Source organism: Prionailurus viverrinus, chromosome B3 (genome assembly GCF_022837055.1).
Source record: "Prionailurus viverrinus isolate Anna chromosome B3, UM_Priviv_1.0, whole genome shotgun sequence".
In the NCBI taxonomy this organism is placed as follows: Eukaryota; Metazoa; Chordata; class Mammalia; order Carnivora; family Felidae; genus Prionailurus; species Prionailurus viverrinus.
Genome location: NC_062566.1, coordinates 77,239,687 through 77,258,581, shown reverse-complemented (window position 1 = coordinate 77,258,581; position 18,895 = coordinate 77,239,687). Strand labels below are relative to the sequence as shown.

Genomic DNA, 18,895 nt, shown 5'->3' with positions numbered 1-18,895 from the left:
GCTTTATTTTTGTTAATATGCATTAAGTAGTTTTAATAACATAAGAAAAAATGCTGAAGTCTTTTGGTGGTGATAAAATGTATAGTAAAAACTAGTGATTAATAGCTGAGTATGAAAGATCGTTAGCTAGTAGCATGTGTTGTGAGTACCTGCTGTAAATATGTACTAAGACATGTGTTGTGAGTACCTGCTGTAAATATGTACTAAGATGATGGACATACATAACTGATGAAAAAATTATCAACATGGACAATGAAAGCCTGCTGAAAGACTATCTTAAAATCATAAAAAATCTGAAGAAAGTTTATGCACACTCAAGAGTCAAAGAGTACTGGAAGTAAAGGTGCTAAGGTACCACTGTGATAAAGATCTAATTAAAATTATTAATTATAACTTTAATAGCATACATATTTAAGCTTTTAATGCTTAATACCATCAGGTAAATTAATATCTACTGAAAATGGATACTGTATTGCTATTTGGTCAGAACGTTACAATTCAAACTTCAGAAACCTTTCTGCATGTCTTTAGGCATTACACCACCATCCACAAAGAAGCTTCCTGGAACTGTAAATTCCAAAATTGTGAATAATTTCCAATATTACAAATTATTATATTTTAGTATCTTTGATACTGGTAGGTCAAATTAATTTTGTAAAACTGCTAGGTCAAGAAGGCAAAAAGATAAATGGGATACGTAAAAACAAAAAAAAGAGCAAAATCACTTTATATCTCCGTTTCTAAAAGGAAAATAAGCATATTCACCTAGAATAATTACACTGAAGAATAAGAATTCAAACTTCTACACTAAAGACACAAGTAAAAAATAATGCAATTTAAAAAGTAATGAAAATAATTCACCCTCACAAAATACTAAAAGCATTAAAAAGAGCTAATTATTTACCGAATGACCTAATGCAGCCTAAGTTCTCAATAATATTCAATTCGTTACCTTAAAAAATATGTATTTTAAAAGGCAAAACAAACATCTTCATAAACATTATTAGTGTTTAGTAAAGTTTTATAAGTTAAACTTACCTTTTTATCTTCTTTTACTTTGTGGGTTTTCTTCTTCATTTTCTTATCATCTAATTCCTGGTCTGAAGTGATTGCAGGATTATCAATACCACCTTTCCAAGTTTCAACAGGAGAAAGAAGTGGATCTTCTTCACTTCCACGATGTCTTCCTTTTCTTTTTGTTTTAGAAGTGGTGAAAGCCTCATCATCACTTGCATCTGAATGTGTTCTTCTATAGTACGACTTGGCTTTACTAAACAGGGTTTTAGATTTATATTTGTATTTTGAAGGCCTCCTTTCCCCATGACTTTTTGAGGTTCTATCAGAAAATCCATTTTCTTCATCTCCTTGGGTGTTATTTACAAATGAGTTTCGAATTTTAATAATGCGAGTCTGACTATCATCTGGGACAACATATATCTCATCAGAATAGCCCTTCTGTTTGAAAATTGTGTCAATGGGTTCCGCATAGTTATCTGAAGGATCCATATCTTCAGGATGTGCCAAAGGTACCCGGGAAGTCTGTTTTCTTGGATTTTTACCAATACCAGCTTCAATTGTTTTTAAGAGGTTTGGATCCAGTTTTTTCACATTTGTCTTAGGTACAACTGGTTTAGGTTTAATAGGTGGAGGCACTTTATGGTTGCGTTCATGGTCATGACAGTTTGGGGTGCTATGAATAGGATATTCATTTCCTTCTAAATCTAATCTGTATCTGGAACGGTCACTAGGTGTTGGAAGCAACTGTACATCATCCCCAATCGGACTATAAGGAGGTGGTGCTTCTGTATCATCATCTGAATCAGGGTAGTTGTTATAGGGGAAACAGTCTCTGGGAGATGGCAGAAAAACATCCTCACTTTGATGGGTTGATTCCCTTGTATTATCAGATAAATAGGAATTTTCTATCATATTTTTTTTCTCTAGAACATCACTGAAAAACAGTGTAAAGACTTCAGTTTGTCGATGATATTGAGATAAAGAATACAGTGCTGTAAACTTAGCAGTGATCTCAGTTGCAATGTGTTCTCCTTCAGTCATTAACTCCTTGATAGCCTCATTTTCAAAAAAATCTGCTTGGCTGTCAGTAACTGCCACCAGCTGTACAGGAATGGTGTCTTGAACTTCTGATAGAAATGCTCGAAGCATTCCCATTGACGCTTTCCGTTTGGCAGAATAAACTAATATATACCCATGAACTAGTTCATCTTTCCTTACCCCAATTGAAGAATGGTATGATAATATTGTGATCTGTATTCGCCTCCTTTTTTCACCAATGATTTTATCAAGCATTAGGGAATTATTCTGTCCAGCTTGAGCAGCACTACAAGAATGAGAATCAAGGAAGGGTGAAAGAATAAGATCCACACTAAAGGGATCACCACACATGGCACACATGACAATTCTCAAGTCAGCTTCTGATACATCCTTACTGGTGGGAACTGGGCTCACCACATCTAAATTATGCTTAACTGATTCTAATACTCCTCTTAGAGCTTGCTTTATTTGGGTTTCATTAAATTTACGAGGATATGTACCAGGAGGTACATCTACAAAAGGACATTGTAACTTGTTTGCCAACTGTTGCCCTTGGTGCCTGAGAATTGGTAGATTCTTACTCATGGAATCTCTCTGATTAGCCAGAATTAATGTAAATGGAAGATTTGCCATGTATTTATCTTTTCTGATCTGAGAAGCTTCAGTTCTTATTTTTCCAATAAATTCCCCAATAAAATTCAGTGACTCAATGGAATTAAATACACAGAAGCACCCATGTGGTTTAAAGGCAGCAGTCCACAATTGACTTAAGAAGTAAGGCGACTTGGCATCAACTGGCCGAAGATCAAGTTCATAAATTTTTCCATCTAAGGCATACTCATCATCAGTGGATTGTGTTCTTATCTCATTTGCTAGTTCTTGGGCAAGGCCATCCTTCCCTAAAATGAAAAGGTTAACTTTATCTATATTGGTACTATCATGATACAACCGTAAGCGGCCATGATCCAACTGCAAAAGACTACTGGCAAGTAATTGCTCTACTTTAATGTCTGTACAATTTTGGCCACTAAGACAGGTTTCTTTAGTGGGGTGATAAACAAACCCTATGTGCTTAAGTAGAAGAGATTCCCTATCAGGTGCAAGTTTCTGTAAAGCTTTATATCTAGGTTCTTCACTCAAAACTGTATGAATTTCACTCATTTTATCTGAACTAGGTGTTGCATTAAGATCTAAATCATAAAAAAGTTCAGAGTGCTCAAAAAGCATTTCCTGAAACTCTTCTTTGGCTTTTTCAACTATTTCTCGCTGATGCCTACCATACACCTCTTTGCTATCGGCCTCTGTGATGTACTTGAAGGCTTCATCCTCCATAACAAAGCACATAACTTCTTCCCACGGCTGCCCAGGTGAAATGAACTGAATTTTTTCCAAAGTCTTTTTGAATTTTTCCTTCATTTCTACCCTTCTTTTCTCTGATATTAGATGTTGTACATGGTTCTGATAGACTTTCTCAGCTTCTAAAGTGCTCAGGAGGTCAAATGGGATTCGTCTATCATTAATTTTGTCTATATGGTCAGTTTCATCCCAAGGTGTTTTTTCTAGCACCACAAAACATAACTGAAAGTCTGCTCTCTTTTCCAACAACTTCAAAGCTTCTGACCAATTCAAATGTTCAATCTCTTCTAAGTTTGGCAAAAGAGTATTAAAAGCTCTTGGTAAAGTATTTATATATTCTTCTCTCCTTTTTCTTATGTGTTCTTGTTTAAGTTGTTCTATATGTTTTGAGAATGTATTTCTGGCCTTTCTTGTTCCCTCTAAGTTGATGTATTCTTCATAATCAGGATGATTTTTTAATTTATTACTAACAGTTTTCCAAGTTGCATGATAATCTCTCACAGTCTGCACAAGTTTTTCAAACTTATCTGTTGCTGTGACAACAAGTTGTCGCTGTGTTTTATAAGCATCCAGATAGGGAATAATTTTAGGTTTGCCACGAGTTTTATCCAACATTTGTACCAGTGCAGTGAAACATGTCTCGATGTTGACATTAAATCGTGCTGATGTTTCCACTACAAGAAGGTTCTTTTTGTTTGAAGCAAATGCCTGAACTTCTCTAAGATAATGATCCACGCACTCATCACATTTAGTTGCTGCTATTATTACAGGCTTTTTTGATTTTGATAGTTGGACAAAAAGATTATTCACAAATTTAAGTTGATCATCAAACTTCCTATTGCATCCCTGACTCACATCAATGCACAGTAAAAACCCATCTACATTGAGCTTCCCTTCAGGCATTTGCTTCTGCTCAAAGTCTTGTTCCAAGCCCAGCTGATCAGTGCAAATGTACATTAGTTTTTCTGCTGACTGCAATTTAGAGGCAGCTGCACGTTTTATATATGGTTGCAAATTCGTACTCCGATGAGGCAAGAAAGTCTGGTCATCAATAAACTCTGTTTGTTCAATGACATGAATTTTGCATTCTACTCCATCTTCACCATTTTGTGTTATGTCACCCCAGTACAAAAAGTGATCATTGTTTACTACTCGTCCTCCAAAGTCAATGGTGCTAAGCACAGAAGTATGCTCTGGGTAATATTCATCTGCTTTTGAGCGTACAAATCTATTGCACAAACAAGACTTTCCAACTCCACAGTTACCTTTGTCTTTTTCAGTCCCAGAGAGTCCAACTACACTGATCGTATAGGATGGGGGGCGAGGCTCTTTGTTTTTTGCCATCATAACTCTCTTCTCATGTCTCTACATTCATAAAGATAACCAGATATACTTCTCATTCTGAAAATAAAATCATCTCAAAATACAGATCCGAAAGTTCAGAACTATATTTGGTTCTTTGTACTTCCCTCATTTCTATGCAGAAAGGTCTTCAAGATCATAACGATCATCTTCCTAGAAAGAGGAAAAAAAGGACAAAACTTAATCAGGAATTACATATTAAATTATATACATACTACAGATGTTCGTAACAAAGCACTATGGATATTAACGTTACATGTATTTTAGGTCTGAAACCACCATTAAACACTGCTTATGATTTACCATTATAAATGCAACCGGACTTCAAAATTTAAGAGAAATCTAATAATTAAAATAATTACATACAAAATTTAATGTTTCACAAGCTTTAAACTAAGCCCCTACTGACCAAATGTGCGTTTTGTCTCTATTCCTTCCTAGAAGTTTGAAGAAACAACTAGTCCTTTCCCCTCCCTCAATTTTCCTGCCTTCTGTGACTGGAGGTATGTTTGCTGATAACTAAAGCAACTAGTTGCCTTAACAACTCCCTCACAACTTTCAAAACAACCTGCTTTCTATTACATTATTCCCCAAAACTTGTTCCCTAAAATAGAATTTCATACAAACTTAGCAAGATGTTAGAATTAAATAAAATTTTTAAAGTTTCAACATGCTCCTGTGAAATCTATAAAATTTTATGGCCAAAAACAAATTTAAAATATTCACACACTTCAATAGATAAGTAGAAATGGACAGTTAATACAAATACTGAGAGTATTTAACCAGACCAAAGTTTCTCAAACTATCAAAGGATCAATTTTTATTTCATATCTGCACGTTCAATTTTGCAAAATGCAATAAATGCAGTTTTTTAAAAATCCAAGCCCCAATTATTAGATTGAAGAGACATAACATCACTGTCAAATTATTTCTAAATGTTCTTGATTTCTGTATTTATTTCCTGTAAGAGTAGCTACAAGAAGCTCATGGACCACATTTTAAGTAGCAGTAAGCTAAAGAATTTGGAGATTATATATTTGAGATAATCTTCTACAAGTATTTGATACACTAGCAACATTAAATAACATGGAAGAACTACATGCAATTTAATTTAGGTTATTTATGTGGAAGCAATGAATCAGTCTTTTAGAATAATCTTATTTATAGATTCCTCATTCTTTTGAGGTTGAATTAAAAGCAATATATCATTTGGACATCAACATATGTGAAAATTATCTTCAGTTCAAACAAAATAAAGAACATAGAGAAAAAATACAAAGAAAAGAACCACCACTTGCCCCAAATACCTGGCTTCTACACTAACCTCAAATGCAAGTAAACATTTATTCAAAATATACTGTACATTTACTATACTAACAACTAATGAGTAACAGAAATTGTAATTCAGAATTATGACTAACATTTCTGGTAAAATAATATTAAAGAGTAAAATTTCAGATTTTTGTATTCATGTACTTTATTCTATTAGCCTCAACTATAAATACTAGCATCTGCCATATGACATTCAAACAAAGCATTTACTAGATTCACTTTCCTAATAAAATAATCCTATGTAGAAAAAGCAACACAAATAGTTAAAGTTATTTCAAATCTATTTGAGTTTATGACAACAGTAAAACCAAAACTGCTTTGATACATGTTTTCCCCATCTATAAAATGGGGCTGTGTATCTATACAAATTTAAGAAGTAAATCATTTTTTTAAATGTTAAGCACCTAGCCAACAAAGGCTTTAATAAGCATTAGTTCTGTTTATTAATTTGATTCTTAGAACCAGTGAAACTGTCAAGGATTTTTTCAAAAAAATGATCTGGTCAGACCTGTGACTTAAAAAAATTTATCTGGCAGCAATGTATATGATAACTAGAAGTAAGAGAAATTGGGGCAGTCCCTCCAATCCTATTAACTCTTTTTCATTAATAAACCTTTTAAAAAATCTTAATCTGGTCAAATTGGGTATTTACACCTAGCACAAGTTTAACTTTCTTTACCTAAACTGTGTAAAACAATATTTGGATTTACTGGTAAGAAAACACAGTGAATGAACTGGATAACAACATTATATACAGTGATAAAAAGGCAAAAGGAAATTAGTTTGGGAAAACAACACAATGATTCCATAACTAACAATTAAGAAAAAAAATCGAAAACAAGGAATAGAATCCTTTCGTCTTACTAGAAAAGCAGAAAACTGCAGACAATACTCTTTAAAATGTACATCAAAAGAAAACCTACCTAGTGATTACTTTGGGGAATTTTCACGTTCAACAGCATAAACACTAACACTACATATGGCTCTTTATTAAACAAACATCTATTCTGAAAACTAAGCAATTCAAAGCATGTTAAGACTGTCCCCTGCCTTCCAGTTTAAGAGACACAAAGTTAACAGAAAAGTAACAGTACATTGTCATATGAACCTAAGTATTCTAGAAAATTCTCAACTACAAACCTAATCCCTTGCCTTAACAGTCACTATTCATTCCTCATATATGCTTACCCAAACATTAACAGACACGTTTCTGCTCTCCTACAGCATGTACCTCAAAATACTGAGGTAGCTTTCTATCTTAAGCTATAGAGTGTAAGCAGAAATGAAAACACTCTTATCGTAGAATGTATTTTAAAAGTTTCACAGGAACATCTGGGTGGCTCAGTTGGCTGAGCGTCCGACTTCAGCTCAGGTCATGATCTCGCAGTTAACAAGTTGGAGCCTTGTATGAGGCTCACTGCTATCAGCACAGAACCAATTTGGATCCTCTGTCCCCTTCTCTCTGCCCCCCTACCTGAGCTCTCCCTCTCAAAAATAAAGAAACATTAAAAATAAACATTTCAGAAAGAAAAGGGTCTTAAAATTAAAAGAAGATGAGTGAAGGCATGAAGTTACCACCCTTTCACAGGTCAGTGAAAAATGGAAAGCTTCTTATCTAATGAGAAATAAAACTATTATATCAAATTTTATAATAAGGCTTCTACACATCCTAATAAATTTGATAGTGGCAGGCTTTGAATCATGAATATTAAAGTTTAAATTAGAAATAAGGTAGCTCTACATGACATTTATGGTTTTCACACCAAATTCACAGTAAACTATCAATTAGACCCGTAAGTAACATCCATGTTCTTCTTTCAAGAAGGCTACCTGCTGGTATTATGAAGTCAGCTGCAGAGCTTTATGTCATGAGTCACCATAGTGATTTTCAAACAATGATGGAAAATTCTTTCACCTACAGGTAGGAAAGAAGAATACCGGGCAAATAGTTGCTCTCTCCCTCCAAATCTCTCATCAAAGCAGTGCACTCTTTATCTAATTTAGAAGTTTACTTAACCCAAAAGATTTTTTTTTTAATTTTTTTTTCAAAAGCCCTAATTTAATAAAAATGTTTTCAGGGGCGCCTGGGTGGTTCAGTCCGTTAAGCTTCTAACTTCAGCTCAGGTCATGATCTCACGGTTCGTGGTTCGTGCTGACAGCTCAGAGTCTGGAGACTGCTTTGGATTCTGTGTCTCCCTGGCTCTCTGCCCCTCCCCCACTCACTCACATTCTCCCCCTCTCTCTCTCTCAAAAAAAAATGAATAAATGTTAAAAAATAAAAAAAAATATGGGGCGCCTGGGTGGCGCAGTCGGTTAAGCGTCCGACTTCAGCCAGGTCACGATCTCGCCGTCTGTGAGTTCGAGCCCCACGTCGGGCTCTGGGCTGATGGCTCAGAGCCTGGAGCCTGTTTCCGATTCTGTGTCTCCCTCTCTCTCTGCCCCTCCCCCGTTCATGCTCTGTCTCTCTCTGTCCCAAAAATAAATAAACGTTGAAAAAAAAAATAAATAAATAAAAAAAATAAAAAAAATATAGTAATAAAAAATGTTTTCAGATTTTTAAAAAGTTTGAGAAACCATAGACTAGGGAAAAAAAAAAACTGTCACCGGTCATCCAAAACATTTTGCTATTTGCTTAGGTTGAGTATGGTATTACCACCTCATGGGAGAAAGATAGCTTTCATGAGGTTGACTGTAATAGGTTATAAGGGCATTTAATTTCAGACACCTGGATAGTATATACTTACATGAATTACCTTCTGGCCCTCAACATCCAGGTCAAAATTCCTGTCCATTACCCAACTGAGGCAGTTTTTCTTCTGTGCTTAAAAAAAAAAAAAAAAAAAAAAAAAAAAAAATCCTTTCTTTTTTTGTGTGCTCCCAGTAATAAACTAATGGCTAATATATATATGCAGATTATTCAATTTAATTTGAAAATTCCTTTCAGATATGTGTAATGGTAATATCTGATAATGTTGATTCCTACATCTTTCTGATTTTTGGTGTGACTTTCTTTCATATAACTTGTTCTCATTTTCTCATATTTTTACCCATGAAGGAACCAAGACAAAAGTAGCAATGACCTACTCAAAGCAATCCAGTTAAAATGAGTCTCTGGATGACCCATCTTTATTTTCTTAAGCAGGACTACTGCTTTTTATGTTTGCAATGCAGTTTCTTTCTCATTCTGCCTTTAAGTTTACCTTATAACCATTTCAAGGAAATGTTTAGATTAAGTATCTTCACAGAAATTAACGAAAAATGTTTAACTTCAGTGGAGCTACAGTTGATGAGAGAGTTGGAGGGAGAGAGCAACTATTTGCCTAATATTCTTCTTGAGTGGTCCCTACAATTGTCTCAGAAATGAAGCGATCTATACAACTAAGTTTTCAAAGATATTTTACTAAGTCATTCAAACACAACTTGTTCCTCTTAATCGAGTTTTAATAACATGAAGTGGCTTTCCATGAAAAACAAAAACAAAAGCTTTTTAAGTTCTACAAGGAATCTAGGAAACTGAAAAAAATAAATTCTTAGTAATTCTGGATTTAAACTAAAACTTTGTTTTCTATCTTCTCACAAAACTTCTGCATTCATAGATAAAAGGTGTGCTATCTTAATTATTTTACACTTTTAAGTTATTACACCATGTCAGGAAATTCCTGTTGGTCCTATCTTCATAATATATCTAGAATTTATCACTTTTCATTACATTTAGTGCTCTAATCTGACCCATCCACCATCATATCTGGCCCTAGATTATTCCAAGGCTTCCCAATTAATCTCTGTGCTTCTACTCCTGCTCCCCTTCCCCTATCACTATCAGAGCAGCCAGAGTTTCTTTTAAAACGTAAGTCAGAGCTTCCCATTCTTAGGTCCGAAAACCTCCAGTGGCTCCTAAAAGTCAAATCCTTTCTATGGCATAAGATCTGCCTTCTCCAAACCTATCTTATTCTTTGACCTACTCTCATATATTCTCCCACACTCATTCTGCTCTAAACACACTGAGGAACACTAACACAGTTTCTTAACATGCTAAGCATGCCTCTGCCTTTACACTTACTTTTCCTAATAACTTCCAAAGTCCACCTTGCCTCCTAATTTACTTGCAACTTATTTACTTGTCATTAGACTCTATCCCTCTCCCCAACCCTACTCCATATTTAACAAAGATCCACAAAGGCATAAATCTTTATTTCATCAATATATTCCACAAGATTCCAACAGTGCCTCCTATTTAGTACTCAATAAATGCATGAATGCTAATAAATATTAAAATCAAAATGTTCTTAATTCTTTGGTCAAAAAAAGAGGAAAGCACATTTGTTTACTGAATAAGCACTGTAATATATTAATCTAAAGCTACTAATGGAAGAAATGCACATTTATTTCAAGATTCCAAAAACAGTCAAAACTTAAGCCACCAGAATAAAGACTATGATCTATAATACATTTAGCCCTAATTTTTGAAACTTTTAGAATCAGAAATATTATAAGAAATTACATTTTCCAGAACTAAACAGAAGGATCTTTGTAATTACGTGCTCCAGCTTCTTTAAGTCAAACAAAGTTATCTCTTACATAATCAAATATTTGAGAAAAGACAGATCGGAGCCCAAAGACTGTCATATATTTCACAGTCTCAGGTGATGTAACCTAGCTTAATAAAAGTTATCAACTGATTTACTAAAGATGAATATGGTACAATATTGATACAGTATTACTTAATTCTTATTCTCAGTAACAAATTTATTAATTAACAAATTTATTATTAGCGAAAAACTAGAAGAGGAAATGAAAAAGCCATTTTAACATATACAATAGTTAAGTCATTAAACAATGTAATACTTGTAGAAGAGTCAATTATATTCCACAACATTTTCTTTGACCAAGAATCCTACCACATAAGCACATAATCTTAAGGTTGAAAGGAACACTAAAGACATCATTCCAATGAATTGGTCTTTACACAAGATTATAATCAAGTGAATGAAGAGAATCTATTAAAAATTTCAACAATTTATGTAGTGACTAAATAACCTGGAAGCATATCCTGGTTAGGATTTAGGATTAAACTACGTTAGAATGGAGATTTTGTTGCTGTTGTTTTTACCACATTCCCAACACCCTAAACAGTGCCTGACACAAACTGGCTGCTCAAATATTTGATGAGTAATTGGGCCAGTCTCCAAACTCAGATCCTAAACCACTGAAGTCGTATTTGTAGTCAAAATTAACAAAAATTGCACAATGCTATGGGCCCTAAGTCTATTAGTATAGCATAATATTCTAATATAAAAAGTCCAGATTTGTCCAAGACCAACAGTTTGCTGGTTAACACAAATTAGGCAAGCCTGAAGCCTCAATGGAAGTATTTCCAGGAGGGTCCAAGTAGGCAGTACTCTGGAGCTCCCTCTCCAAGCCCTACTCAGTAAAGATAATTCTGTTTTCATTCATTTTTATCTTTTGATATTTCAAATATTTATTCTTTGAAAAAAGTTTCACTGCCTAAAATATTTGAAAACCAATGACCTAAAATATTTCCAAACAGAATTACTGCCTACCCTATTATTTAATCGACACTTTCCTCTAACAACATGTTATGTCCCACGCCTTGGTATGAAAGTTATTCTAAACTCTTTCTAGACCATTTCCTCACTCCGGTGAAAACAGAAGAACCAAAGGTCGCCTGATTTATATCAACCTATGTAAACAATCCATTAAGTATTTACTGTGGTTACCACTATCTGCTCAGCTTTATGTCAGAAGTTTTGAGGGTACAAAGGTATATGCAGGAAAGTCCACTAAGCTGGCACTATGAAAATGTTCATCTCCCTTCCAGAGTCTGAGTCTTCTCGCTTTGGAGAAAACAGAGAAGTGAAGGGAAGGGCATGATTTCACATTCAAAATTATAATGCTACACCAGAGGGAAATCATTATTTTCATGATACAAACTACATTAAATAAGGCTTAACAATTTTCTCTGTGATGGGAACATTAAGAGGCTGAATAAGAATCTCAGGAAGATGTATAGACTAAAAAGAAGGTATATACTGGGCGGGGGGGGAGGCTTAAAAGTACCTCCTCCACTGTTTTTAAAGAAACTTTACCGCACCATAACTGAGAAGACAAAGACAATGTGCTATACCATGGAATTGGTAAGTGCAATAGGAATTCAAAAAAATGAAAGATCAGTGCAAGCTGGAATAGATCAGGGTTTGGAAAACTTTTTCTGCACAAGGCCAAACAGTAAATATTTTAGGCTTTGCGTCCATACGGTGTCTGTTAGAACAATCCAACTCTGTGGTCATAGCGCAAAAACAGCCATTGACCATACTTCAGTGAATGACCATGGTTGTGTCTGAGAACTAAAATTTGAATTTCATATAACTTTAACATATCACACATATTGTTCTTTTAACTGTTTTCTTAACCATTTCAAAATGTAAAAAGCCATTATACAGAAGCAAAAGACCAGATCTGGTCCAAGGGTCATAACTTGGAAACTCCTGGAATTGATTAAGTTTCAGAGTAGATAAAGGACTGGAGGCAACTCTGAAAAATAGACTGGATTTGAATTTTAAAAAGAAGTAATTCTAGGTGTGTGATTAGGGTGGAGTGGTTGAGCATAGCTGTCATGATGAAAAGTAGACTTATTTCTTATTTCACTTATTTCTGAAGATAAAAGGTACAACAATAAGGTCTTCAAGGGCAAGCAGGAGTTAAACCTTGTAATAAGCAATAAGAAGCCATTATAAACTAGCAGTGGAATACAAAATTAGATTTGCTGAGGCACAAAGCCCAAGAGATGGACAAATACTGGAGACTTGAAACACCTGAACTATCACAGAAATGAAAAGAGCAATCCAAGAAAAAAGAATTTGGTGACTGGCTGCTAATGATAATAAAGACAAATGAGTCAATGTTTCTTAATGAAAAACTCAGTTTCAGCAACAGACGGTAGTATCACTTGAGTTTCAGGTGACACTATTTCTGAAGAAAAATCAAAATAAAGAAATGAAATAAGGCAACATCAAGATTAGCAACATAAATTTGAAGATCATAACCTTAAGAAAATTATGTAAGAGATCATTTACTACTCTTATAAAAAACGTCTAAGTAATTACTTAGCCAACAAAGAAGAGTAGCAAATCTGGATTTTTCAAAGCTCAGATCATATAGGAATGTTAATTTTCCACTAGTTCTATAAACTGTCAACCAAAATAAAAATAAGTAAATAAAAAGCTATTATTTGGCTTTGAAAAGTTAAGTATGGAAAGAAACAAAATTTTGGATCAGGAAGAACACATGATAAACGGGAAGAGAACTAACAAACTATCAGAACCAACGTACAACTTCTTTCAAGGCTGCTGGTAATGCCAAATACAGCAAAGAGGATAAATAGTAACACAAAAATTGTTTCTTTCCCCATCACTCCTTCTATTAACCTTCTATCTAACCTATTAACTTTTCCCCACATCTTTCAGTTTTTCTCAAAAGGTACAAACTGATGCTCTTACATTTTTACCTTGTATTTTCCTCTCACCTGCCAACCTATCCTCACTTCCCTGTGCTTTTGGTCTACAAGGTCATTAACTTATCTAGTTGTTTTTTCCTTACTTATTACAATCCTCTTCAATTTCCAAATCTTATCTTTTTTATCTAATTCCGTTACACTGATTTTTAAATCAATATGTCCTGCCTTCTATATGGCTCCTTCTACTCTATGTTGAGCTGGCATCTGACCATTGCTAAATTGTCCAGCTCTCTTTCCACCAAAGCTATAAGCTCTTTTAAGGGAGTAATATTTTATATTTCCTTGTACCACTTACAGTGCCATAGCTGCTCAATAAATTATCATTCAGGAATAAAATACGCTAAATCTAATATGAAGCTAGAAAAATGAAAATTCACTTTTACCATTAACTCTTCATGATGAAAGCTCTAGAATCTAACCAAGAGACACATACGGGTCATATTTTAACCCTAAAATTAGAAAGTTATTCATAACTCTTATTCCCAAGTAATAGTTCTAAGGAGTCCAACACAAAGACATGACCAAACATTAATAATCTATTTTTACTGCAAATCTAAGTATTGTGGACAGGCAACCTCCAAAATACAGGGGAAAAAAAAAAAATCAACCTTGCTTACCATCTCAAACTTCTATTTGCAGTTAATATATCCAAATTCAAATGATTAATTCTTCTGTAAACGATTCCCAAAGAGACCCCGATAGAAATAGTTGTTCTCTTTTCTACATCTCTTAGTACTTGTACGTATTTGCTCCTTTATAGTTACTACCTTGTCAACTAAAGCTCAAGCTACACAATCTCTAATTTATCTTGGTATCCTCAAGGCCAGGCACACAGCAAATGCTAAATAAAGATAATATGAATTAATGAATAACAAATCAAAGGCCTTCTTTTACACATAGATTTCTTTTTTCAAAGGAATTTTCATATTTAAGTACAATAGATTTACCAAAAATAGAAGTGACTGTGGTTTGGGAGGGTGGGTTGTCAAAGGAGGTCTCATGCCATCCAGGAAAAATCCGTAAGGGGTTCAAGTACCAGAGTTTTAAAACCAATTGAGTTAAAGTTCATACTTAATATTTTTAGCACTGAACTTTTTAAATTTCTAATATGGTTTTTCCTGGTTTGATAAAATGATTAACTACAACCTGCATTTAAACAAATAGAAGGTTGCTTACTCAAGTCACCATATGATGAATGACTTTATCAAGGTTTCTTCACCATTCTTAGAAAACTAAATTTTCTTAGCGTACTTTAAATGTATTTTACAAACATTTTTTAGAAACATCGATACTACTAAAGCAGAACACCTGAGTCAATTTTATCTCTGCATACCTTCTTGTGTGTGAAGAAAAAAATCATGGGTCTTACAGCTCTAATACTTTTTAAAATTTCTAAGGAACCTGAAGTTGCAACAAATGAAACTTACTCTGTAGCTATCAAGAAAATTTGTATTATGCCATTTCATACTTAAGCGAGGAACACTAAAGGCAACACTTACCTGAAGTCCTGCTAATGTTGAAAAAGCTTAGTAGTCTTCCTGAGACATAACTTTTCCTTCAGTATTAAAAAAATGAATTAAAAACTATTATTCTAAGCTGTACCACAACTTCCAAAAAAGGAATGCAAACACAGTATTTTATTCCTCAAAAAAAAAAAAATCTTAATTTTCAAGGTCAAAATAATTTATTTTCTCCAAAAGGGTTAAGTGTACTAACTCTGCTTTACAACAGAAAAAAAAAAAAAAAAAAAAGTGTGGGGCTTAAAACATTTTACAGATGTGACAGAATTAAGATATTAATTTTGGAATACATTTTTTAAATTGCTAAAGTGGGGCACCTGGGTGGCTCAGTCGGCTGAGCATCCGACTCCTGATTTTGGCTCAGGTCACGACCCAGGGTCGTGGCATGGAGTCCCAAGTCTGGCTTTGAGCTTAGTGTGAAGCCTGCTTATGACTTTCTCTCTCTCCCTCTGCCCCTCTCCTCCGCTTGCACACTCTCCTTAAAAACAAAACAAAACCAAAAAAAAAAACCCCTAAAGTAATTTAAATGGGAGTGGGGTACTAAAAAATGACAAACATATCAGAATTCTGCAACAATTCTTTCTTATAGCAAAGTATAACTGATCCATTCTCCAATGCTCTTATAACTAACATATACAAAGAATGGTAAAATAATATATGCTAAGGTGGATTAAAAAAATGTAGCCTACACATGACAACCAAATCAATTGTCATCTAGTCATCTGTGTCCTTCTGACTAAAGACTGCTTTAAGTCAGTCAGATCAATAGTGCTATTTCTTGAAAGTTAAATACATAGGTATACGCAGATTTTCAATCATGTACGTTTAGTCTCATAAAGTGCTCCAAGGCCTGTGCAAGTTTTTTGGTGATCCACACTTAACACTCTCTTCCTCTGCTCTACTACACATATGGGAAATGTGGGTCAATTTGAAAGAGCCAAAAATGAGAAAGCAATTTAAAATGGAAATAAAACCTTAATTTGGCAACTGTCTAGTAGTAGATTACCTATATGGTATGTATATCTAAAAATACTCATTAAGAATACAGTTTTATCATAGTGAAGTCAAGTGAAATTGACAGTAAAACATCTCCAAAACACATTTTACTAATATATCTTAACCAAATATTTTTCCAAATGTTGCATCTGGATCAAATTTTTGTGAAAAGAACCATTTTAAACGAAGATTTTGAGAAGTATTTCCAGTAGTGAATACAAATGAATTCAATGCAAATAACTCCTCCGCCCCCCCCCCCCCCCCATATACTTTCAAACTGAGTACTGATTTTGGGTGTTTTAGGTGAAGCCGGCAAACCCCTCCCACACACACACACACACACACACACACACACACACACCTGTAGAAGGCAGCATAAGCAAATACCAGTAAATACGACGACGTATTCCACCGTTTTACAACTGAGTAGTTTTAAAAAATGACATCGTTTCCTATCTATCACAAAGAAAAAGGCAAATTATATTTAGGAATTTAAACTTAAAAACGGGCGTACGTAGGTCTATTTTGGTCGAGACTTAAAACACATAAAATTCCCATTTATTAAGCATGAGCCAAAACTGGATTTCTATCGTATGGCAAAAGTATAAGCGTCTCCCTACAACTTTGTCGGAATTTTACCAAACGTCCCAATAGTTTGCCTTTACTTCCGAGCACCTTTCGGCGTCAGCTACACCCACAGCCTCCACCTCACTTGCATTTCTAATAACGCTGAAGAGGGAGGGTGTGAGGGAGTGAGTATTTATGTGTGGATAAGTGCGCGCGCGCTCCCGCGCGGTTCCCCACCCCCACCCCGATACTTTTCTTTAGTGGAAACAGAGGAAGAATCTAAAGGTTATTCTAGCAAGCACTCAGTATCAAAGCCTCAAGCCGGACGCAGTCAACCCAGGAGACTCCCGTGTTTTGGTTGCGCAGTGCAACTTCTCACACCCTTGCCCGAGCTTTCGCAGCAGATGGGAAATTGGTGAACAGAACCCAGGGAGGAGTGGGGGAGATCGGGGAAAAGTGAAAGGGCCGATCCCCCTGAAAAGCGCTTAAGTTTGCAATGAAGATTGTGTTTCCGTGAATATGCGCCCACCCCCCCCCCCGCTCCCCCTTCCAGGTGGAACTCGTTAACAGCAGCAACCCAGCCAACAGACACCGCCACCTTCCCTCCCCACGTACCATCGGAGAGCAGGGCAAGTGAGGGCGGCGGGCGAGAGCGGACGCCTGGCGGGGCCGGCGCGATCCCCGGCCACAACCAGGCCTCCAGCGACCCCGGCCGCGTCACCTGTGGAGAAAGCGCCCCCTCCCCCGGCCTCTCTGCCCTTCACGCCGACCGTATCCCCCCCCCGCGGCAACCGCTCCCCGCTCGGCCTGCGAGGACCGAGCGCGGCGCCAGGCTCCCCTCCGTGGCTGCGGGGCCCCAGCGCCTTGAACTGGTTACAACCGGCGGCGGCGACCGAGCGGGGCAGCCGGTGGCGGGAGGGTCCCGGTCGGGGAGGGGGCGAGCGGGCAGGCCCGGAGGGGCTGAGATGGCAAGGTCCTACCTAACACCGTGGGTCTCCTCCGTCTCCTCCTCAACGGCAGCGGCCCCGGCGGTGGCGGCGGCAGCGACATTCCTGGGGAGCGCTCCCGCCGCCGCCGCCTCCTCCTCCACTCTCTGCTCGCCTCTCTTCCCCGGCGCGCTCACCCAGCGCCGCGTCCCCTCAGCCACCTCCCCCCGCCCTCCCCAACACACACGCCCCGAAACCTTAAGCCCTACAGCTCCCGCTGCCGGGTAACCCACCCTCCCTCCCTCCCTCCCGCCACCAGCGGCGGCCCCGTCCCTCCCCCCTTCCCCAGTGCCCGCCGCCGCGCCGGGCTCAGTAATGGCGGCCACTCGGGCTCCCTCGCGCTGACGGATCTCTCTCCCTCTCTCCCGAACTTTACCTCAGCATCTCTCCCGGCGCGCACCGCCGGAACGCACGCGCGCGCGCGCAGCCACACACCCGGCCGGGGGCGGAGCGGCGGCGCAGCCTCGACGGGGCGCGCGCGCGCGCGTACCCGCACCGCCCTCCCCACAATTCCCCGCCCCCGCCGCCCTCACCTCGCGGCGCCTCCCGCGCCGCGCGCCCGGCTGGGCCCCGCCCCTGCCCTCGTCTCCGGGGAGCCTGGGAAGGCGCGAGCGCTTGGGCCGGAGGGAGGGGAGCAAGCGCGGGGCCGCGTCCTCGCTCGCGTCCGGGCTCCTCGATTGGCTTCTGCCCCTCCCCCTTCTTCCTCCGCCTCTCCCACCCATTGGTTCCCTCTCCTACTCCATTCCTTCTCACCTTTTCCCTTTTACCCATTGGCGTGGGTATTTTTCCTCCGCTTTCCCCTTTCTCCGTATTCTCCTCCTCCGTCCCATCCTCCACGCTTTAGAAGCTGCAGACCATGCAGCCCTGAGCGCGGTAGTCTCCGAACCTTCCCTGCGTTCTCCCTTTCCTTCTGTTCCTGTTTCTGGCTGAAACTGAGAACAAACCACAGTACTGCAAAAGAACCTGATACCGTGTTAGCCGTTGCAAAACATCGCACGGGCACTGAAAGATTTTCGGTAAATTCCCCTACGGTCTCAGAGCATTAAAGAATCGAAGAGAGGAAAATATGCGCCTTAACACGTTGGCGGGGACCTGCTCGCATGGATACTTCTGCATGTGCAGCCAGTTTCCTGTCTGGGGATCGCTCGCTTACTACAGACATCACCCGCCCGGGACCTGGTGCCATA

General features: G+C 37.7%; 1 protein-coding gene across 4 annotated transcripts in view; it reads right to left on the bottom strand.

Annotated features, from left to right (window-relative positions):
• The window catches only part of ARHGAP5 (Rho GTPase activating protein 5), an 82,327-nt gene extending 64,128 nt beyond the window's left edge, over nucleotides 1–18,199 (bottom strand). For 2 of the 4 annotated variants that reach the window (XM_047863124.1, XM_047863127.1), the window contains exons 1-2: nucleotides 17,703–17,862; nucleotides 1,039–4,926 (exon numbers count right to left, since the gene is read on the bottom strand). In XM_047863124.1, coding sequence (XP_047719080.1) covers nucleotides 1,039–4,758 — 3,720 coding nt within the window. In that variant the 5' untranslated portion in view covers nucleotides 4,759–4,926; nucleotides 17,703–17,862. Of the gene's footprint in view, nucleotides 1–1,038; nucleotides 4,927–17,337; nucleotides 17,448–17,702; nucleotides 17,863–18,084 lie in introns of those variants that run through there. The other 2 variants (XM_047863125.1, XM_047863126.1) reach the window with 2 other exon arrangements.
• Between the last annotated feature and the right edge of the window lie 696 nt (nucleotides 18,200–18,895).